This window comes from Notamacropus eugenii, chromosome 1 (genome assembly GCF_028372415.1).
Source record: "Notamacropus eugenii isolate mMacEug1 chromosome 1, mMacEug1.pri_v2, whole genome shotgun sequence".
Lineage (NCBI taxonomy): Eukaryota > Metazoa > Chordata > Mammalia > Diprotodontia > Macropodidae > Notamacropus > Notamacropus eugenii.
This window is the reverse complement of record NC_092872.1, coordinates 249,770,917-249,793,971: the sequence shown is the minus strand read 5'-3', so window position 1 is coordinate 249,793,971 and position 23,055 is coordinate 249,770,917. Positions and strand designations below refer to the sequence as shown.

The following is a 23,055-nucleotide window of genomic DNA, read 5'->3' as shown; positions in this document are numbered from 1 at the left end:
TCCCCTTGGGGAGGCGTTTGGGGAAGGCCAAGGGCCCTCGGAGGTCGCCAGCCCAGTCAACAGGAGCTTTGCAAGGCCTTCTCAATGGGGGGGAGGGTCTGGACGAAAGGAGGGACTATGAAACCAAAAAAAACTGAATGTTAAAAAAAGAGCCCCTCGATTTTAGGTATAAAGTAACGGAGACCCCAGAAGGGTGAGCGACCCCAAGGTCAAAGGTTGTTTCTCGCGCAGTTAGCTCCTCCGGGAAGCCTCCCTGGCCCCGACAACCTTGTTCGGCCGCTGCTCTGGCCCCCTCTGCCTCCCCGTGTCGGAGGGTCCCTGGGGACAAGTGCAAGTCGCCCAACCCACAGGGAATCAGCTCCGACCAGAAGCGAAGCCGGAAGGCCCACTCCCAGGGCGACAGCCACTGGCCTGCAACTCCCTCGGCCTTTGACCTCAGGGCAAGGGACGCCCGGTCAGGTGCCCTCTGTTGTTAGCAATGGAGGGTCAACATCCGGGCCTCCCGTAACCGACAACAGCCTCGGAGGTAGAATGGGGGCTCCGCCCCTCGAGCAACCGCCCGCGCTGGTCACCGAAGCCCCTCCCCAGTCCGGTGCTGATTGGACGATTTTGTGAGCGCGGGCCCGCGATTGGTAAAGGATGTCACAAAGGGGGTAGGTGGGAGCGGGGAGTGGGCTGGAGAGTTAGCCTAGCCGGTCCCCCCTCCGGCTCCGCTCCGGGAGCGACACCGAGAGCTGAGTGTCCGAGGGGCTGCCTCCGCCGGGGGGCCGGGCTGGATGGGGCCGGCGACTAAACCCGGGGAGCAGGTGGCCCCAGGCTGTCTCGCCGCCTCTCCCTTCTGAGGAGGAGACGAGTCCTGGGCGCCCCGGCGGGTCTGCGCAGGTGAGCGCCCCTTCCCCCTCCCCCCCCCCGCCCTGGCTCGGCTCCGTCCTCCCTGGGGCGCCTTGCCCCCGCCTCTCGGCCGACCCAGCGCTGCCCACGGCGAGCGGAGGAGCACGCCCACCTCCGACCGCCGCGCACGCGCGAGCCAAGCCCCGCCCCTTAGCCTTCGTGCTGCGCTCCTCTCCTGTGGGTATGGGAAGGAGGGAGCCGCCGCCTCGAGGATCTCCAGGCCTCCCCCATTCTACCGACTGGCCCACCGAGGCGGTACGGAGCGGTATTTGAACCCAGGTGCCGGCTCCAAGTCTAGCATCCCTATCCTGAGAGCGTCCTCCCCACAGGGCCGATCATAAAGAACTAGAGATGCCAGGAATCCTTGCACTCGTCCTGGTGGGGAAACTGAGGCTCGGAGCCCCGGCATTTGCTTTCCAACAGTCCTTGAGTCCGTCGGATCTCGTCCCTGCCCGGTCTCAGCCCCCGCAGGCTCGAAGAGCAAGCCCCAGCCTTGAGGCGTGCTTGGATTGACGCCCCCCTTCCCTCGGGGTGCGTTCCCCAAACCAAGCACACGTCCCTCCCCCTCCAGGTTCTCTTCTCCCGCCGCGCTCTCCGGGCCAACTTTGTGTCCACGTGACTAAGCCCAAGGGGCAGCCGTCCCCTTGGCCGGGTCCCTCCTCCGCTGCCTGGGCTGGGGGGTGTCCGACCAGACCCCTCTGCCCATCTGCCTAGAGCTTCTTGGGGACCTTAAGGATCGGAGATTTTTCTGGAGCCCCTTCAGCCACTCTCGAACCCTTCCGGAGGGCAGAGGCTCCGGGCGGTCCAGCCTGCGTGTGACCAGGCCTGCGCGGGCAGGTGTGCCGGGCTTAGGAAGGGTCGGTGGGGTAATTGAGCGCTGGAAAGGACCCAACAGGAGGCAACTGACCGTGCTGGCCACCCTGGGTCCTCCGTGGGAAAGGTGCGAGAGAACGACTTGGCCTGGGGACATCCACCGGCCCACGTTCCTTCACCTGCCTCTGTGGAGAGCCCTGCTTCCACCGTGTAGGACATCCGAGCGGGGAAAAGCAAAGGCAACACCCTATTTTCTAGGGCGGTCATTTAGGGTCCCAACCCTGTGGGGTATGTGGTGCAGTTGTTAGCCCCAGTTTACAAAGGAGGAAACCCCCACCCGGGTCCCACAGCTAGTGCACATCCGAGCTGGGAATCAAACCAGGTCTGATTGTGAATAGAATATGCTTTCTTGTAGGACTGGCTGGTTCTCTTCTTTCCAGTGCCTAGTCTGAAGCCTTCCTTGCCCTTGGGAGACGCTGAATGTGCTCTTTGGATGAATGATCTGGTCCCTATTCTCTAGCAGTTCTACTGTGACTTAAAGGATTTGTTCTGGGCTTTACAAAGGGGTTCTTTGGCCTCTTTATAAAGAAAATGAGTGAAAGTAGTCCTGAATAAGAAGAATGAAAATCACCTCTCCTGAGGATTCTTCAGTGGAACAGAGAAGGTCCACTGATATTTCAAATTAACTATAAAATGTCCAGTTTGGGGATTTGGAGAACTGGGGATTCTCCTGAGATCTTTAAAGGCAGTCTGGAAAAGTCTAAGATTATTAAACCTGAAGCAGTGAGGACCAGCAGAAGTTCTTCCAGTGTTCAGATGAAAATCATTAGCAAAACTTGATGTGGAGAATAAAGGTTGGTTACCTTCTAACATCCTGCTGAGATGTTGGCTTAAGACTTAGAATCTTAGGTTCATAGAGCTAAAAGGACACGCAAAGACCTTATGATCCTAAACCCTCACTTTACAGAAGAGGAAACTGAGGCCCAATCAAGACACATCAGAAGTGGAATTTGAACCAGCTCCACACCCAGGTTCTTTCCACTGTACCTGCCTGTCTTATTTTGCTGGTTCAGATTATTCCTTTGAGATTAGAATGGGGTAAAGTGAGAAAATAGCTTTGGAAGTATTTACAGATAAGGTAGATTCTTCCTTTTCTTAGTTGGAGATGAAGAATAATTACTAAAATGTACATGGAATTCTGTGTGCTTGATATCCACATTTACTCAGATTCTCCTTTAGTTCTTTTGTCTCATCAAGCTTTTTCTTTTATATAGCCCTGCAGAGGAGGAAGATACTTCCAGGGATTGATGGTTATTATTCAGATATATCTGTGCTGGGGATAGAAAGAGTACGTCACATATTTAGAAAGCATTAAAGTTTTTAAAAGGTATCCTTACAGTATTCTTGTGAGGTAGATTAGGGCAACTCTAGTCCTACGGCATTGTAGATAGAGTCCTAGACTTGCATTCAGAAAGACCCCAGTTTGTTTATGTGTGGATCATAAGCAAATCAACTGCCTGCTGAGTCTCATTTTCTCCATCTGTAAGATACAGCCGTTAATAACTGTAGGAGCCACCTCACAAGGTCATTGGGAGCCTCTGGACTTTGCATATTTTAAAATGTTACATGTTACTTGTAATTATTATTATTACCTCCATTTTACAAATGAGGCATCTAAAGCTCCAGAGATGCACTGCCCCAAGCTTGTAGGTTTTAGAGCCAGGCTTTGAACCCACAAATCTCCTTTGAACCCACAAGTTTATGCCCATTGACCGCTCATAAGCACAGCTAGATGGCACAGTGGATAGTTCTTTGGGCCAAAAGTCAAATCTGGCCTTACACACTAGCAGTGTGACTCTAGGCAAGTCACTTCACTCTTTTTGCCTCAGTTTCCTCATCTGTAGAGTGGGTTGGAGAAGAAAATGGAAAACCACTCCAGTATCTTTACCAATAAAACCCCAAATGTAGTCATGAAGAGTCTAAAATGACTGAACAACAACAGTGCTCACAAATAATTTAAGTGTAGGTAAAACCTCTAAACTTGAAAGTATATCCTGCAATACAAATTTACTGAAAGAGCCAAACCAGTAATACAAACAAATTCCTAAAGAATTTAGTGGTAAGAGAATACATTCTTGGCTAACATGATCAGGGAAGGTTTTGCAGACTAGTGAGGCTTGTTGAATAGGTGGAATTCATTCAACTGATGAGACTGAAGATCCTTTCAGACAGTGAATGATTTAGGATTGGGTTCACTTCCACTTTGTGTTTGGAACATTGAATATATTTTTTCTCTGGAGTGTTAGAAATGATATCCAAGCTCCTAGGCCAGTCGGAAAGAACCCATTTTACTCAGCAGTACTATAGATCCCAGCCACCATTTATAACCTTGCTTCCACAGGAAAATGTGTTTTCAGTTTGGGACTTGGCCAAGGCCATTAGCTGCTTGAGCCTCATAGGAACTCTGCCCTTCTAGATCATTTTACTGATTTTACCATAACAGAATTGTCAAATTTAAGCTTTGGAGGTTGGGAGATACAGAGCTCTCAAGTGTTCAAGGCCCACTTACTTATAAAGTTTGATGATTTGGGGTTCTAATCAGCTTTGGGATTATTTAGGCCCATGGCTTCTCCCTCCCCTTTCTTTATTTTATATTTTGTTTAGCTGTTACAGTCATCTCTACCTCAATATGATCAGTCCCTGTAGGTTTGCTAGGAAAAATAATCTGGAGACCAAGATAATTGAGGTAATCATTAGTTTATTGCTCCTACACATTAGCCAGGGCTAAGGAAGGTCTGCCTGTTACACTTGTCAGTCCTGACCTCCAATAGAATCTCCTGTTCAGCATTCTTTCCATAACCGTCTCAAAGTCCATGACGAAGGTAGGGAATCGGAGCCAAGCTGTTGCCATGCATCATGGATAGCTCAGACTACTTGGATGTCAAGTCACTCCAGGGATCAAGTCACCAGGTAATTGTTAGGGAGGAAACTGGCAGCTTCATCCACATCTTCTCATTTAAAGAAGTTTTTTTAAGTTAAGATAAAGAAAGTTTTTCACTTCTTAATATAGTTTTCAGTTGCTGAGTCATGCGTTAGTACCTGGATAGAAAGAAGTTGGTTGTATACAAACACACTTCCTGCATAAATCTAACCAGCTCCTTTTCACTGAATGTCTATACACTAACCCCTAAACTTTCCCAACAAATACTTCTGTTAGAAGACAAAGGATCAACAAGAAAACTGAGTTGATTTCTTTCAGGTAATCATCTGGAAGCTGGAGGTTGCCTCAGCATAGCATCCACATGGTGCAGCATGGTCTGCAGAATGCAGACACCCCTTGGGAAGGCTTGTTTTTCTCAGCTTGCCTTCTGCATCACTGCTCCCTTCCATAGTCCTTTGTGACTGTGCCCCCTTTTACTTACTGTTTTCTGCATCTTCTTTATGAACCTTCATCTCTGGGACTGCACATGGGTAGCATGCCCTGGCACTTATCCATTTCTTTAACCTCTCTGCCACTTTTCCTCCTTCTGCTCTCCCAACCCCTGCCCATCTGGCATGTGTTTTCACCACCAGTAAGTCAGTGTAATCAATCTTGATTTAGGTGTCTACTGTGTGCATGACATTGAGCTAAGTATTGAAGGGGTTACAGAAAAATGTGGGAAATAAGCCTTGCTCACAAAGAGCTTTCAAGAACAGATGAAATCCATGCATAAATAACTGCAGTGCTTGTTAGAGCACGTTAAATGCATAAGAAAGTTACTGAATGCTATGAGAGCTAAGAAAAAAGAGAGATCACTTCTGTCTGGGAATCCCAGAATGTTTTGTGAAAGACTTTGGAATTTCACCTGGAAAACTGGGTTGTTTTACAACAAGCAGAGATGAGAGGGGAGGGAATTAGAGGAGTAATGTGAACAAAAACATGGAAATAAGAATGTGTAGAATGTTAACAAAGAAGCAGCAAGTAATGCTGGCATGCTTCTTACTGGAATACTTGCTTAGGAAAGACAGAAAAAGCATACTAATGGCCCTGAGTAATACAGCTTTCTATTGAGTCAGAACCAGGTGAATGTTCAGGAATAGGGAGAATGATTAAAGAAGCAAGTTTCATGGTGATGGTGGCTTAAAAGAAGCTAGAAATTATAACCAGCAAAACTATACATGCTCATACTATAATTCCCACTCCAGAATCTAGCAGGATACAATCCACAAAGTGTCCCTATTTTCCTTGCTAAATTTTGGTCCTTAATGATACTTCTATAATGGTGCTGTACCTACTTAACTAATTAGCATATTCTGAAAAGAAACATAATATACTTCTGTTTTCAGAATGACATGTGAAAATTTGAGTTATTGGATACAGTCATCCCAAGAGCACACCTTTGCCAGTTAAAAGATCCCAACTTCACAACATTATGGAAATATCAAAGAAGCACACATTCATGGTAGAAATAACCGTAGGGATGCCCATAGAGCAGGGGTTCTTAGACTGAGTCCAGGAACTTTTTGCTTTAATATGTTGCTATCTGTAGTTCCATATAATTTTTTAAAGTAATCCTATGTATTTTGTTGTATGCATTTTAAAATACAGTGATGTTCTCGGAAAGGGTCCAAAGGGTTTCACCAAACTGCCAAAGAGGTAGGTAGGGTCCATGATACAAAAAAAGTTGAGAATCCTTGTGATGAAGGATGCTGGCATAGATTTAAACTTAACAAGATGAATCTTAATAACAGTAATTCAGTTTGTCTGGACCACAGAACATAAAGTAAGGAGTGACAGTGAAAATGCTGAAGCACAGTAGGGCCACATTGGAGGGCCTTAAGAAGTGGGTTTAGACTAAGCTTTGAGCCTAAGGAATTACATTAAGAGGACTGTTCATTCAGAAGATTGATATGGCAGTACTGTAGAGAGGATTGAACTGGGCATAACAGAGGCCCGTAAAGAGGTTGTTGGCTGTGATCCAGATGACGAATGCACTCTTGGAAGAGCTTCCAACTGCGTACATTTCCCCTAGTCAGAAGCCTTCAGTAGCTCCCAGTTGCCCATTTTGTTATTGTTAAGTCATTTTTTCACTCATGAAAACCCCTGTTTGGTGTTTCCTTGACAAAAATTCTGGAGTAGTTTGGCATTTCCTTCTCCAGCTCATTTTACAGATGAGGAAACTGAGGCTAACAGGATTAAGTGACTCACCCAGGGTCACACAGCTAGTAAGGATGTGAGCCCCTATTTGCTCATAGGGTAAATTAAGAACTTAGCCTGCCTCTAATTTAAGTTTGCTCTCAGTCTGGCTCTCATCTACTGTTTCAGCTTTTCTTTAGTCTCATTTATGTATTGTATATCTATCTCATCCAAACTGGACTGCTCCCTTTTTATTTTATCTTCTTCCTCCCAGAATGTCCCCCAGGCCTCGAGCTCCTTCCTGCTGTTTGCCTATTGAAATCCTTTGTTTCCTCATGATGCTTAGCTTCCCTGGTGTGAGCATCACCCTCTCCCTTCTCCTGCAATATTTCCTTTGTCCTTATTGAGACCTTACTCAACCTCAGAGTCACCGTGCCTATCTTCCATGTTGCTGTTCCTGTGGCCCTTGTGCCTCCAGCCTCCAGTGCAGACCACCAGAGGCCATACCTGGTAGGAACTAAACCTGTCAAGCAGGCTTCCTGGGGCCATACATCCTCATCTCCACCCCAGTCATTCACAACCTGCACAGGCAGCCTTCCCCCCTTTTTCTGAAAGGTGTGATCCAATCACCATTATCACTTTCTCTTAAAAAAGTCCATTAATGGACTGCTTTCTTCCACTCACCACCTTGGTAACTTCTTGGACCATAACTTTTCTCCTGTTTACTACGACCCTCAAATATATTGTGTCTCCCATTAGACTGTAAGTTTCTTGAGGGCAGGGACTATTTCATTTTTTTATTTGTATCTTTAGTGCTTGGCACATTGTAAGTGCTTAATTAATGCTCATTTATTAAAGACAGCTAGGTGTTGCAGTAAATAGAGTCTGGAGTCAGGAAGACCTGAGTTCAAATCCAGCCTCAGAGATTTCTTACCTCTGTGACCCTGGCAAGTTATTTAACTGCTGGCTGCCTCAGTTTCCTTAGCTATATAAAGGATGGTGGTATAACAACTACCTCCTAGAGTTGTGAGGAGTAAATGAGGTAATATTTGTAAAGTGATTACCACAGTGTAGCAGTAGGCAATTTCTAAATGTTGTTTACTTCAAATCCTTCCTTTAATGTGCACATTTTAGATTTTAGGTTCTTCTTCCCCCAGGGTAGACGCTTTTGTTCTAAATGTTTGTTCCTCCAGTGTTTACCAATGGTGCCCTGGGATGTAATAGGCTTTCGGTAAATTGCTTCTAATTGAATTGAATTGAGAGTGAACTAGGAGTCTGGGAGGGAAAGGAAGTTTTCAGATGTATAGCCACCAGAGAGTTGGCAGAGAAGCACAAAATACCTGAGTTGTCCCTCTGATCCACCATATAATTAAAAACCCTTCTTTAGCACCTGGTCATCTGGCCTTTGTTTTGAAGACTTCAGTCAAGGGGCCCATTGCCTCTAGTGTCCTTCTACTTTGGAGCCTGATATTGCCTCTCAAGGTAGCCCATTGTACCTTTGGACCCCTCCTTTGGAGCATTTCCTCACATCAAGCCTTATTTTCTTCTTTGAACCTTCTCTCAGTGCTCCTAGTTCCACTCTGAGACCAGATGGAATAAATCTAATCCTCCTACACATCAGAACTGCAGATATTTGAAGATAGCTACCATGTTCTCCATCAAGCCTTCTGTTGCAGATTAAACATGCCCCATTTCTTTAACAGATCCTATTGTATATGTGGCAGTCCTCTCTGCCATCTTTCCCAAAACGTGCTGTCCGGAAGAGAACCCAGAGTGACCAAGGCTTACTGAAGAGAGTGGTATTGGCATTCATGGGATTCAGAAAGCCAGAGGAGGAACATGTTTTGGGGGAAAATGTTGAGTTTGAGCATTCTTTTAGTAATATGACAGAAACTGTGACCTGTGGCCATGTACAGACTTCTCCCCAGTGCTGCTGCCTCTGCTTGCGATTAGACTCTCTCAATCACACTTTTCTGCATTCTTATCAGTGGACTTAGACCTCTTGGTTCTTGACCTACATAAGTACTTGCTCCTCTCCTATTTCATTGGATAAGGCCCCCTCATCATGGCTGCTCTAGTACAGCCAAGGTTCTCTACTTGGACCACTGCTCTTCTCCCTCTGGACACATTGCATTGGTGAGTTCATCCATTCCTGGATTTTTTTCCTACTACTTAGAGATTACAGATCTCTTTGGTGTTCTTCCTTTTCTGTGGCAGATTATTGACTGTGGTCATTGTATCTAGAACTGAACATCCTGCCAAAAAGTCAAGCTCAGAGCAGTATGGTAGTAATAGGTCTTCCGCTTAAGGGTTTTGGAGCTGGAACATGACCAGTCCTCTCACTTTACAAAGGTCCCACGGGATTCAAATGCAGATGTTCCAAAACCAGCATTCTTCCCACTGGATCAGGTTTTTTTACCTTAATATTGACTGAATTTTATAGAATTCAACTCAAGAAACATTTATTAAGTACCTACTTTTCGTAAGGTGTTGACCTTACAAAAACAAAAATGAAAGCTTCCCAACCCTCAAAGATTCTCCAGGAATCATTGAATCAGGATCCTAAGACATAGAGCTGGAAGAGACCTCAGCTCCAGTCTAGTCCTGCTCTTTCATTTTACAGATGAGGAAACTGCAGTGTGAAAAGACTTGCAACGGTCACAAAACTTGTCTTGATTCCTGTCTTTTGACCTTAAAACCCAGAGTTCTCTCCCTTGAATCGTGCTTGTCCCATTGTCCCTCTGTGCCCCGCAAATCCTGATCATGGCTGGTCTGGATTTTGAGAACCTTACTGACTTCCTTAAACTTCACTCTCCCCCCTCCCCCCCAGTTTTGAATAAAGAAGCTGCCTGATTTGTGAATACTTGTCTTAGAGATGACCTAGGCACATAAGTAACTGGTGCTCCCAGTGCCTCTCCCTCTCCTGCTGCTGCTGTGGCAGTCACTCCCTCCTGCCACAACCTTTGGTCCCTCTCTGGCTTCTTCTGTGAGCCTCTACTTCTTTCTCTGCCTCCTGTCCACAGCATCCAGAGGCAACCCTGGTTCCTATTCTTGTAAGGTTCTGGAAACCAGCCTACTCATCATTTCTGCAGGAAGGTATGAATGTAACATGGTCTAGCCAGTGGGTTTGGGGATGTCTAAAAGTGAGTGTAAGCCCAAGGCTTGGACTTGGCTTGAGATAGGACTGATGTCATTATTCTTATATTTTAGGTGCAGAACTCAAAACATGACCAACAAGATATATAGCCAATGTTCAGAGCTAATTTGGCTAGAACTGGAATACAATTATCTACAGCATATCCACAAGGAATCGGAAAAGTCAATCTAATGGCTAACAAGAAAGAACCTCCGTTCTTTAATGAAGATAACGTGGGACCATTTTACTACAAACTTCCTTTCTACGAGACTATGGAGCTCTTCATTGAGACACTGACGGGGACATGCTTTGAGTTGAGAGTTTCACCTTTTGAAACTGTCATCTCTGTGAAAGCTAAAATTCAGAGATTAGAAGGTAGTTGTATTCTTAATTCTTATTACTAAGAGTGATGGAAATTCATTTCATGCCATCAGTGTAGGTTAATGCTTTTGAAGTGATGTGGCTCAATGGGGTAGAGAAGCATTCCAGAAGGGAGTCTTCTTCCACCAAGGAAGGTCAGCAGAGTTATCTGGGGCCCTGAGATGTTACATGCCTTGCCAAGGATCTCAGAAACACTACATGAACCCTTGTGTTCCTTGCTCCAAGGCCATTGGGTCTGCTTTTTCACTCTGCCTTTCATCTCTGAAATGACCCCATGATGAACTTATTTCCTCATCTTATTACTCCATAATAAATATCTTATTTTCGATTATTTTTTAAACATACCACTTTGACACCCAGTTCAGTTGTTGGGTCATTTTTAATGCAGATAGACTTAGAATTATGCCAAGAAAAAGTTGTGGCTTTCTGAAACATTTTGTCAAAATTCTATTGCCATTTACAAGTGCTGATTTTATACATTTTGTGTGCTTGGTACAGTCATTAGACCCTTTTAAGTTCCTGCAACATTTCTCTTGACTCTGCATGCTACTGAAAAAAATACATGTTTTTCTTACCAGTTTAAGTGGGATCAGCCTCATCAATGGCTTCCTTGCTCCTTCTTTCATAGTGTGATCAGCTGACTTACTTCAGAGTGGAGGAGTAATAAATAACAGCGTCTCCCTCCAGCTGTCAGAGGTCAAGGACTCACAGGGGAGCAACTGACTCAGTCACTTTTTCCCTTGAGAACCCTTGACACCTGAGCAGAGAGAGGTGGCCTTCTGGGCTTCCTCTAGGCAATAGAATCTGAACTTGCTAGTTCCAACATGAGAAACTTTTTTGTTTGTTTGTTTAACTATCAAGACCTAATGGCATAATTCTATAATAATTCCATTTTGCTTTTAGGTTTCTGTGATGACCTTAATGATCTGGGTACTTGATCTACACATAGTCTCCTCAGGAGTGAATATTTTTTTTAGACTTTTTTGTTGAATAAGCACTTATAAACTCACAGCTAGTTTTAGAGGATTCAGAATTAGAAGGACTCTCCTTCAAGATTTTTACCTTACACCCAGGCAGCTAGGTGGCCAAGGGGGTAGAACAGCAGCCCTGGAGTGAGGAGGATCTGAGTTCAGATCTGGCCTCAGGCAAGTCACTTAATCCTGATTGCCTTCCAAAATGATTCCACTTCCATCTGGCTTTCTGCTGTTCCTTTCCTTTTACTTCGGTTTTGTCATGGACATGTATCTTGTATGTACATGCACAGTTATACGCACGTTGTCTCTCCTGTTTGCTCTCCCATTTACTAGTGAGCCCCTTGAGGGCAGAGATTGAGTGTTTACCTTTCTTTTTGTTCCCAGTGATTGCCAGAAAGTCTGGCACAAAGCCAGCCCTTAATTAACACTCAATGACTGTGGAAAAGCTATCTGTACCACTTATCTCCACTTCCTCTTCTCTCTTGCTCTTCTTAACCCTCTGTATGAGATTCTGCTCTCAGATTTACCATTGATCTCTTTTCTAAGTCTTCATCTGTCTTGTCCACCAAAGCATTTGATGCTGTTGATCACCTAACCAGGATCCCCTCTCCTCTCTGGTTTTCATGACAGTATTCTCTCCTAGTTCTGCCTATCGGACCACTCCTTGTCAGTGTCCTTTTCTAGATCTTCAGTCATGTGAGACCCACTAACCATGGGTGTGCCCCAGCATGCTGTCCTGGACTCTTTACTCTCTGCTGCCTCATCTGGTATCTCATCAGCTCCCAGGCTTTCACTCAGTTCCCAGAGATATTGAGCCAACCCCTAAATTCTCTCCTGTGTGCCAGCACCACATCCCTTGCTACCTTTTAGAATCTGGAACTTTATGTACCTTAGACATCTCAAGCTCAGCGTGTTCAGAGGGAATAGAGCTCATTGTCTTTCACTCCAAACCCACCCTTTCCTAAACTCTTTATTATTGTTGAGGACACATCCATCCTGTCAGACCCAGGCTTATGGTATCAGAGTCATCCTAAACTCCGCACTCTTAACATATAATAACAGCTAGCATTTATATAGTGTTTTAAGGTTTGCAAAATACTTTACAAGTATCTCATCTTATCCTTACAGATACCCTGCAAGGTAAATACTGTTATTATTCCTATTTTACAGATGAAGAAACTGAAGCTGACAGAGGTTTAAGTGCCAAATCTTGTTATGTCTACCTTTACACTAACTTTCTTATATGTTTCCTCTTCATTTACACAGACAGTTCAGGTCCTCTTCACCTCTTACTTGGACTATTGCTATGGTGTCCTGATCTATGTCTGGCCACTGAACCAAATGGGAGAAAGTGAGGCTGATGACTTTCCACAGCCTCTCTCATTGAAATCCAATTTACTTGCAAGTCAGTTCCTTTCCCTGCCTCACATCTTTTCCTAATCCAGTCCATTAATAAATGATTGTTTCCTTCCGTCTTTCCTTTCATTTATCCATCCATCTGTCCTCCATCACATACTAAAGTGATTTCTCTAAAGCACTGGTCTAACCATGCCATAGTAAACTCTGGTTCCATCTTATCTCTAGAATTAACCATAAAGTCCTCCATCTAGCACTTAAATCTCTTAGTAACCTGGCCCCTTCCTACCTTTTCATTCTCCGTACATTTTACTCTTTTCTGTGAACTCTTCAGTGTAGACCTGCATCCTGTTCCTCACCCACAGTGCATCGTTCCCCATCTCTGTGCCTTTGCGCTGCTACCTCCCCCCCCCCCCCTTTGCTTGGAATGCTCTCCCTTCTTAGTTTAATTGACTTTTCCTTTAGGTCTCACCTCTGATCCCACTTTCTTCAGGGACAGTTAGATGGCACAGTGGTTAGAGCTCTGGCCCTGGAGTCAAGAAGAACTGAGTTCAAATCCTATCTCAAATATTTATGAGCTCTGTGACTCTGGGCCCCAGTTACTTAATCTCCATTTGCCTGTTTTGTTTTTTTTTTAATTAAACACATCTTCACATTAGTCATGTTGCATAGAAAAATTAAAATGAATGGGAGAAAGCATGAATAAAACTAAACAAAGCCAAACAGAGAAAATAGTCTGCTTCATTCTGTGTTCCAACTCCATAGTTCTTTCTCTGGATGTGGTTGGCAGTTTGCATCATGAGTCCTTTGGAAATGTTTTAGGTCCTTGCATTGCTGTGAAGGGCTAAGTCTATCAAAAACAGCCCTCTCACTCTGTTGCTGTTACTGCGTACAATGTTCTCCTGGTTCTGCTCATTTCTATAAGCATCAGTTCATGTAAGTCGTTCCAGGTATTTCTGAAGTCCACCTGTTTGTCATTTCTTATAGCACAGTAGCATTCCATTACATTCATATACCACAACTTGTTCAGCCATTCCCCAATTGGTGGACATCCCCTTAATTTCCATTTCTTTGCCACCACAGAAAATGCAGCTATAAATATTTTTGTACATGTGGGACCTTTTCTCATTTTTATGATCTCTTTGGGATACAATCCTAGAAGAGATATTGCTGGGTCAAAGGGTATGCACATTTTTATAGCCCTTTGGGCATATTTCCACATTGCTCTCCAGAATGGTTGGATCAGCTCTCAGCTCCACCCACAAAGAATTACTATTCCAACTCCTCTCACATCTTCTCCAGCATGTATCATTTTCCTATTTTGTCATGTTAGCCAATCTGATAGGTGTGATGTGGTAACTCAGAGTTGTTCTGATTTGCATCTCTTTAATCAATAGTGATTTAGAGCATTTTTTCATATAGATAGCTTTAATTTCTTCCTCTGAGAAATACCTGTACATGTCCTTCCTTCCTTCTGTCCTTTCTGTCCTTCTTTCCTTGTATTCTTGTAAAGTTGACTCAGTTCTCTGTATATTTTAGAAATTATTGCCTCAGTTTTCTTAACTTTAAAATGGTAATAAACAGTAACACCTACCTTCCCCCAGGAGGATTTTGAGGGTCATACAAAATAATATTCATAAAGCACAGTGTCTGCCACATGGCAAACACTATGTAAATGTTAGTTATTATTAAATGAGATAACATTTATGAAGCTCTTAGCTTAATAAATGCTTGTTTCCTTTCTTCCTTTTCCTGGTACTCTACCTGCTATATTGCCTTCCACTCTTGAGATTCTCTTCTATCTTTTGTGTATCCTGTACGTAATCTAGTTATTTTCATGTTTATTACCCCTAGTAGAATGGCAGCCCCTTGAGGACAGGGACTGTTTGCCTTTCTTTATATTCCTAGTACTTAACACAGTGTCTTGTACATACAATAAATCATTGTTGACTTACTAACTATACTTCTCCAACATAGAAGTGGAAACATAGACCAGTTTATAAGATAAATTACATGTGAACAAAGTATGGCCTACAACAGTCAACAATCCATATAACTCCAAGAGACTTTGCAAAAGCTGAGTACACAGAAACTCCATACAACAAACTTTGAAAGCAATTGGCAGATTCACTAATTGAACTCTAATGCATCGTTCAGGCAATATATCTCATAGCCTGCCATCTCCAACCCACTTTGTTCATGTGCTACCCTGCTCCCTGCTCCGTTGTTCACAGTGTCCTTCTAGATACATACTCACTCCTTCCATTTCTCAACCTACTCCCATCCCCTAGACCTGGCATGGTCAAAGACTGTAGGAATTTTGTTAGGACCATCTGTAGTGTTGGTATGATGAGGAAGATGCAGCGATTCATGCAAAAGGAGCAAAATCAGTGTGTACTTCATGCCTCTGAGGGGCAGCTGGGTGGTGCAGTGGATAGAGCACCAGTGTAGGAGTCAGGAGGGCCTGAGTTAAAATCTCACCTCAGACACTTGACACTCACTAGCTATGTGACCTTGGGCAAGTCACTTAACCCCAATTGCCTCATCCTGGGTCATTTCCAATCATCCTGATGAATATCTGGTCACTGGATTCAGATGGCTCTGGAGGAAAAGTGAGGCTGGTGACCTGCACAGTCCTCCCTTACTCAAAAACAAAGTCAAGTGCAAGTCACATCATTATTTCTGTGATGGTGTGGTCTTCTTCAGCAACGAAGGATGAACACACACATGCCTCTGAACTGGTGATGGTCTTTTGCCTCGTAGTTTCTGGGGCTGTCGATGACAACAGCAGTAGCATGAACAGTTCTCTGGCTGAGGAAGACTTTAGGTAGCAGCTGGGAGTAGACAACATGATCTAGTTTAGTACTCCCCTGTGTGTGGCAAGTCTAGCCCAGCCCCTCCCCTCTCTCCTGAGCTCTTGGACCCTAAAACTTTGACCATTCTTCTCATCAGCCCTCTTCTTAGATTTTCTAATTCCTGGTTTTGACCTAATTCTATCCTTGATCTCACTGCCCTCAGTCTGGTCCTTCCCAGCTAATCTTCTGGTCAACCAGTTTTGGGTATTCATGTTTTGCCTTCTATCCCTGAGCTAATGTCTACATGGGACATTGAATTTCCATCCTGCTTCCAAGACTGCAAAGAGTTCAAATTGAACCTTGGACCCTGATTTCCTATGGTGTTTTTTTATCTGATGTTGATGGGTTTGGAAGAGGTGACCTTAAAGGCCGCTTCGTGCTCTGTCATCCTATGAACTATAATACTACTGAACCCCTTTATAATTAGTGTAATACATTATATCTTCTTTATTTTCTTAAAACCAGTTTTATAGTTACGGCAGCTATTGTGAATCCCCAGCTAAAATTTTTATTTTCAAAATATCAAATGATTTGATAATTTTATAACTTTTCTAGATCATGTACCGAGGCCTTGTTTTGATTTCATGTGTGATTGATTTAGTGTGTGCACTTAAACTTCTCTGAGTTAATTCCATATAGCTGTAAGTGGGGAATTAAGTTCTACTTGGGATTTTGGGGGAAGCTAATGAGAGTATTCTGTTGCCTTCATAGGTGAGTAGATTTTTAAATGGCCTATGATGGGAGATGACCCTAGTGTGTGTAGGGCATTGGTCTCCAATGTGGGGCATAGGCAGAAAATAGTGGAACTTGGATGTCTATTTTTTTATTTAAAAATAACAAAATAAAGCCCTTTTGTCATCAGGCATATGTTCTCTTACTGGTACGTGCACTCAGTTCCCATGTGATACAGTCATGGGTCACACATAATATGAAAGGTTACCTGACAGAAGGCTAGGAGGGAGTTCCACAGAGCAGGGTACCCTCCTTCATTCACTTTTAACTTTTTGTAATGTGTTGTAGTTTTACCTGTTCCTGATTAAATAGATTCTGTCACCTAATTTCAGCTAAACTAAACTTAGTAAGATGGACAAAGTAGCTTACAGCCCCCTTGCTGTTCCTCAGACTAGACTCTACATCTAAAGGCACCAGGCATTTTCTCTGACTGCTGCCCTTTCTGGAATGTGTCCTGTCCTGTTCCCTCCCCCAAGCCACCCCCCATTTCTGCCTTCTAGCTTCCCTAGCTTCCTTCAAGCCCCAGCTGAAATCTCACCTTCTGTGGGCAGCTCTTGTGATCTCTCTTAATACTGGTCCCTTCCCTCTATTGACTGTTTCCAGTTTTACCCTGTTAGTGGCTTGTTTGTACAGAGTTGTTAGCATGTTGTTTCCCCCATTAAACTGTGAGCTCCTTGGGGGCCTGCCTTTGTGTTCCCAGCACTTAGCACACTACCTGGTACCTAATAAGTGCTTAATAAATGGTTATCAACTGACATAATACTACCAATGCAAATATAAGCAACCAAGGAAAAAAGGTAGAACTGATATTGCATTCCTAGTGCAATTATGAGATAAAAAAACAATGATCTAATCAGAGCTGGTAAGTCAGAACTGTCCACAACATTGCTTGCAGTACACGTTTACATTTACTGTATCAAGTGATAAATCTCACCCTAGTATATGTTGTGTTATGAGATATTATTTAGTGATGGTATGTAACCACAATTAGCCAGGCATCCAAAAACCAAGCTTTTGTTGCCAACAGTGATATGAGTATCTTATTTGCACGCTTTCACAACTTTGAACAGAATGCTTTGACCACCATTATAAACATTTTCCAAATTTCAAGGAGTTTTGAACCCTTTTGTTAAAAAATATAAACATAATTCCTTGCAGTTAGTTTTCAAGAGTAATGAGTTGTCCTAAGGAAAATGGAAATTTACTAGTCATATTTCAATAAAAACCTTTTCATAATCTGTGAATGATATCAAGAAATGAGTTCTCCTATTTGGAGCTGTGTGTCTTGGCAGGGTATCTTTTTCAGTATGATAACCATTAAAAGCAAGAATTAAAATAGGATGAGCCTGGATCCCCCTACCTTTAAATTGCTGCTTCATAAAGTGTTCAGCCAAGATTTTTAAAAATAATCAAACCTGTCAAATTGCACTGCTCTCACTAAAATATCATTTAGTAATAGTTGAATAATTCTGAGAGCAAAAAGGTGTTTTGTACTATTAATAAAATGTTTTTTGAAACTTATTTCATCTTTATCTCAGCCTTTTAAAATTTTTGTTTGTGTTTTATAATGAACATGATAATGTAAATATAGTATACTGTACAATTAATTAATATATGTACATATATTGAGGGTGCTCAAACATTTTTTACTGTTGGGGGTTTGATCAAAAAAGTTTGGGGACCACTGGCATGGTAGAATGAGGACCTGACTCAGTCAGGAAGAACTGGGTATAATTCAGTTAAACAAGCATTAAGCATGTAATATGTGCCAGGCACCATACCAAGCTCTGGGAAAACAAAACAGGCCCCATCCTCAGTGACCTGAGAGTTTATTGGAAAGAAATAACAGATGCATGAAAAGTTAAGTGTGAAATCTTTACAGGATAATGGAGTGGAGGAAGGTTGATAAGTACAGACTTCTTATGGGAAGCAGACAGCATGTGAGCTGCACCAAAATGCAAAGGCCAGGAGCCCTTGCAATCCAGGCAGGATCATGACCACAGCTAGGCTGTGAGGAAGAGTAAGAATAGGACCGATGTGCTGAAAATCTGAAGAAAGAGTCTGGAAACCAGACTATGAAGGGCTTTAAAAGCCAAACTGAAGACTTTGTATCATATCCTCAAACAGAGAATGACATGATCAGACTAGGGATCTCAATGGGGTAGTTTGGATAGAGAATGGATTGGAGAAGGTGTGGGGGAGCCAGATGCAAAGAAAATTCATTAGAAAGCCGTTGAAATAGTTTAGACTGATGAAGGGCCCGGCCTAGGGTGGGGGCAGTGAGTGTGCGGAGAAGATGACAGATGGGAAGTATTATGAACTTGGAAACTAATTAGATGTGAAAGGATAATGTACCTCTTCACATGGTTTTACAGATTTATCAATTACTAAACTTATTTCCTAATTTGTTAAAAATGAGGATAATAATTTTTTTAATTTAATTTTATTATTATTATTTTTTTAATGTTTTACAATCACTGCCATAAAATTAAGATTTTATCCCCCCCAACACCTACCCCCCACTACCCCTCTCCCTCCTCACAACAGCATACAATTCTGTATAGGTTCTACATATACTTTCCTATTGAGTATGTTTTCACTATAGTCATGCTATGTAGTCGAACTAAAATAAATGGAAGAAATCATATAACAAATCAAAACATAATACACAAAAACACACACACACACACAAACATGATCTGCTACATTCTGCGACTGACTTTCATATTTCTTTCTCTGAGTGTGGAAGGCATTTTGCCTTGAGAACCACCATTGGGATTTTTTTTTTAAAATAAGTTCTTGCGTTATTACGAAATTCCAAGTCTACCAGAAAAAACTCGCATACTGTGGCCATTGCTGTGCACAAAGTTCTCCTGGTTCTGCTCCTTTCACTCAGCATCAGATCATATAAGTCCTTCCAGGCCTCTCTGAAGTCTTCTTGTTCATCATTTCTTATGGCACAATAGTACTTCATTACATTCATATACCATAATTTATTCAGCCATTCCCCAATTGATGGGCATCCCCTTGACTGGTTTTTGGCAACTACAGAGTGCTGCTATAAATATTTTTGTACATGTGGGACGCTTTCCCATTTTTACGATCTCTTGGGGATACAGTCCTAGTAGTGATATTGCTGGGTCAAAGGGTATGCACATTTTGGTAGCTCTTCGGGCAGTTCCAAATTGCTCTCCAGAATGGCTGGATGAGCTCACAGCTCCACCAACAATGAATTAGTGTTCCAACTCTCTCACATCTTCTCCAGCATTTATCATTTTCTTGTTCTGTCATGTTTGCCAATCTTATAGGTGTGATGTGGTACCTCAGAGTTGTTTTGATTTGCATCTCTCTAATCAATAGTGATTTAGAGCATTTTTTCATATGATTATAGATATCTTTAATTTCTTCCTCTGAAAATTGCCTGTTCATATCCTTTGACCATTTATCAACTGGGGAATGACTTGTATAGTTATACATTTGAGTCAGTTCTCTATATATTCTAGAAATGAGGCCTTTATCCCCGAGCTTAGCTGTAAAAATTCTTTCCCAATTTACTACATCCCTCCGAATTTTGGGTTTGGTTGTGCAAAAACTTTTCAGTTTAATGTAATCAAAATTATCCATCTTGCATTTCATAATGCTTTCTATCTCTTCTTTAGTAAAAAATTTTTCCCTTCTCCATAAATCTGATAAATACACTATTCCTTGCTCCTCCAGTTTATTCATGGTATCAGTCTTTATACCTAAATCATGTACCCATTTGGACTTTATTCTTGTGTATGGTGTCAGGCATGGGTCAATGCCTAATTTCCGCCACACCGTGATCCAGTTTTCCCAGCAATTTTTGTTGAACAATGAGTTCTTATCCCAGAAGCTGGGAGGATAATACTTTCACTATCCTCACAAAATTAGATATTTCTGAGTAGGAAAGATCTCCATCTGCCATTGAATTTTAACTCATTGTGAAAAGTAATTTCCACTGTAACTTAATCAGCCAGGTCACTAGTGTTCATTCAGTCCATGCTTGAAGACCTTGGAGAGGGAAACTCCCATGGTCAGGGGCAGCCTATTTCATAATCTGTGTCAGATCCTGCTTCTCATATATACTGGCTATGTAACTGAGCAAGTCCCTCAGTGAGATGATCTACTTTGTGACTTCTCAACACCAATGAAATCATAGCTCTGTACAACAAAAAGTATTAAAAATACTCACACATTTGTCCCAGTTCAACAGATCAAGTACTAGGTGGGTAACCAATAATGCCTTTTGTCCATTGTGTCTCTTTCCTCAGATACTAAATGTGTAAGTCATGAGAAATGAGTTTTTCTTTGCTAATAAGTGATTTTAATTCTTCATAATTGTTGGGGTTGTGGTTAGAAACACAATGGAACTTTACTGCTACAGAATTTAATTCAGCAAACAGTGGATTACATCTGGGATTTTTTTATAACTTACTTATTCAGTGATCCTACAGCTGATAAGTGGAACTCAAAACAATATAGCCCTAAGATAAGATAGTCCCATAGACGCTGAATACTGAGACATAAACCAAATGAAATATTAGGCTGATTCAAGTTAAAGTTTGAGAATATTTTAATCAGTTTTTTCCCTGTTAAGCAATTCCCAAAATACTAGTTAACATTAGTTCTATTTATTTAACTTTGTGCACCTTTGAACCAAACTAAATTTTGATGTAGAGTAAAAAAAACAAAACAGCCCCTACTTATCCAGAGGTTAGAGGTCCCATAATTCTCAAACATCTGGAACATATTCTAAAAATCTTTAAGTAAGCTAGAAAGGTCTGTCTGAGTAGCTGAATCCAGAGTAAATCATAGGCATAGAAAAGTTATGAACTTGGAGTCAGGAAATCTGATCTAGAGTCCTCCCCAACTATTCTTAGTAACTCATGTGCCCATGAGCAGCAGGTCATGAAACTTTTTGAGCCAGCTTCCTCCTCTGTGAAATACAGAGAAGATTTACATGTACTGCTCATACCCCAGTATTGTCTTGAGGGCAATGCTTTGTATGCTGTGAAGCAGAATACAGATGCATTTGTGTTGTAGGGGAGATCAGAAAACTTTTTGTCTGTCTTTACACATGGTTTTAAGGTTGGTAGTCTAGTTTTTCAGAAAGGGCCAAGGGAGTGTTGCCATAATACTTATTATGTGAAAGAGATAGTGTGAAAATAAAGAAAATACAGTTGTTAAAAATGTTACCCATAAATAATGCTATAAATAAAATTGCTTCTTATCCTGCTGTTTTAAAAATGGTATCAAATTTTTAACTCATTGTGGTTTTTCTCCTTTTAAGGCATTCCTATCTGTCAGCAACATTTAATTTGGAATAACATGGAGCTTGAAGATGATTATTGCTTAAATGATTACAAGTGAGTACATGTTTTTTTACAAATTCTGATGGTATTTATTGAAGAATAATCACACTAATGTCAGTCTGTTTTTTTCTTTCCACTGCTTTAATTATGCTCTCCATCCCCCAAATTTTTACAGAGATTCATAATTCCTCTAGGCATCAGATCCAGATTCCTTACCCTAGGGTTCAAGTCCTTTATTTGAGATACATCTTGTTTTACTCCTATTCAGTATACTCAGTCTGCATTTCACTTTTAAAAAATAGTATTTTATTTTTTCCAATTACATGTAAAGACAATTTTTAACCTTTTAAAAAACTTTTTGTGTCTCAAGTTTCTCCCCCCCAACCCAAAAAATCGGTAAGCAATTTGATATAGGTTATATATGTGCAGTCATTTGCATTTCACCTTTGTAAAACTATTTGGCCATCTTTTTTGCTAGCTCATCTGACCTTCATAACCCTGCATTTTCCCTCTAAATTTCTTTATCTGTAGAATAAGGGGTTTGGAGTAGATCTTGTATAAGGTCTCTTCCACCTCTAAATCTGTGATTCATTTATTTTCTAGAAATTTGTCTGTAATGACTTCCTGCCCACTGGTAGCTAAATTACTTCCCTTTCATTGTAGTCAAAGGATAATTCTATAAAACCTTTCAGTCTTCAACACTTAATGCTTTTTCAAAGAGACTCCCATTGCCTTTCTCCCTGCTAAAGCACTAACATAATACACTTACTTAAAAGTCTGCATAGTGTATTGGCTCTTAGTGTCAGGAAGATTGTGGCTCAGGTTCTCTACAGCTGGCTGTGGCACTGGCTACATCCCCCAACCTTTCAGCCTATTTTCTAAGAGACTCTTAAGTTGCAGAGCTGATACTGACTGACTTTCACTGATAGAAGGAGCTTCCTCACCAGGAGTTCCTATGCCACATGAAATCCCAGATCCAGCACAAATAAATATTAGAGACTTATAAAAATTGTATTTGAATTTTGATGTTCAGGAAGTTGAATATATATCATTTTATTTTTCCACTTTGAAACAGTAGTTCAAATTTCTTGAAGATAGGAACTGTATCCAGCCAACCAGCATGATATTATATATATTTTGAGCATTAAATACATTATGGTGATGTTCTTATGTTTTTTATCCACAGCATTTCAGAAGGTTGTACCTTGAAATTGGTATTGGCTATGCGCGGTGGACCAATAAATACTAGAAGAGGTAGGCACATGAAGTAAAATAATTTGAATGTGAATCTTTAAAAATGCTTAATTTTCACAAAGTTTCAGCTTGGACATGATCTCAGAGTCTTTCTGTTCTAACTTGCACTTGAACAAGATTCCCACTGGGACATGTTCTTCCAGGGACCTGGATCCAGCCCTTGATGAGTTTTTGTGTAAAGTTCTAGTAAGGGGGAGACCCCTGACACGCAAGG

The 23,055-nt window shown here is 42.0% G+C and overlaps 1 protein-coding gene across 10 annotated transcripts in view; it reads left to right on the top strand.

The window, feature by feature from the left end:
- Positions 1-474: 474 nt before the first annotated feature.
- The window catches only part of ZFAND4 (zinc finger AN1-type containing 4), a 60,160-nt gene continuing 37,579 nt past the window's right edge, over positions 475-23,055 (top strand). For 5 of the 10 annotated variants that reach the window (XR_011971550.1, XR_011971549.1, XR_011971551.1 and 2 more), the window contains exons 1-4: positions 614-882; positions 10,031-10,331; positions 21,566-21,641; positions 22,774-22,841. Coding sequence is in view for 7 of the 10 variants with exons in the window: in XM_072628500.1 (XP_072484601.1) it covers positions 10,070-10,331; positions 21,566-21,641; positions 22,774-22,841 (406 nt within the window). In the remaining 3 variants the exon portion in view is untranslated. Of the gene's footprint in view, positions 883-1,619; positions 1,729-2,457; positions 2,559-4,649; positions 4,675-10,030; positions 10,332-21,565; positions 21,642-22,773; positions 22,842-23,055 lie in introns of those variants that run through there. The other 5 variants (XM_072628503.1, XM_072628502.1, XM_072628501.1 and 2 more) reach the window with 5 other exon arrangements.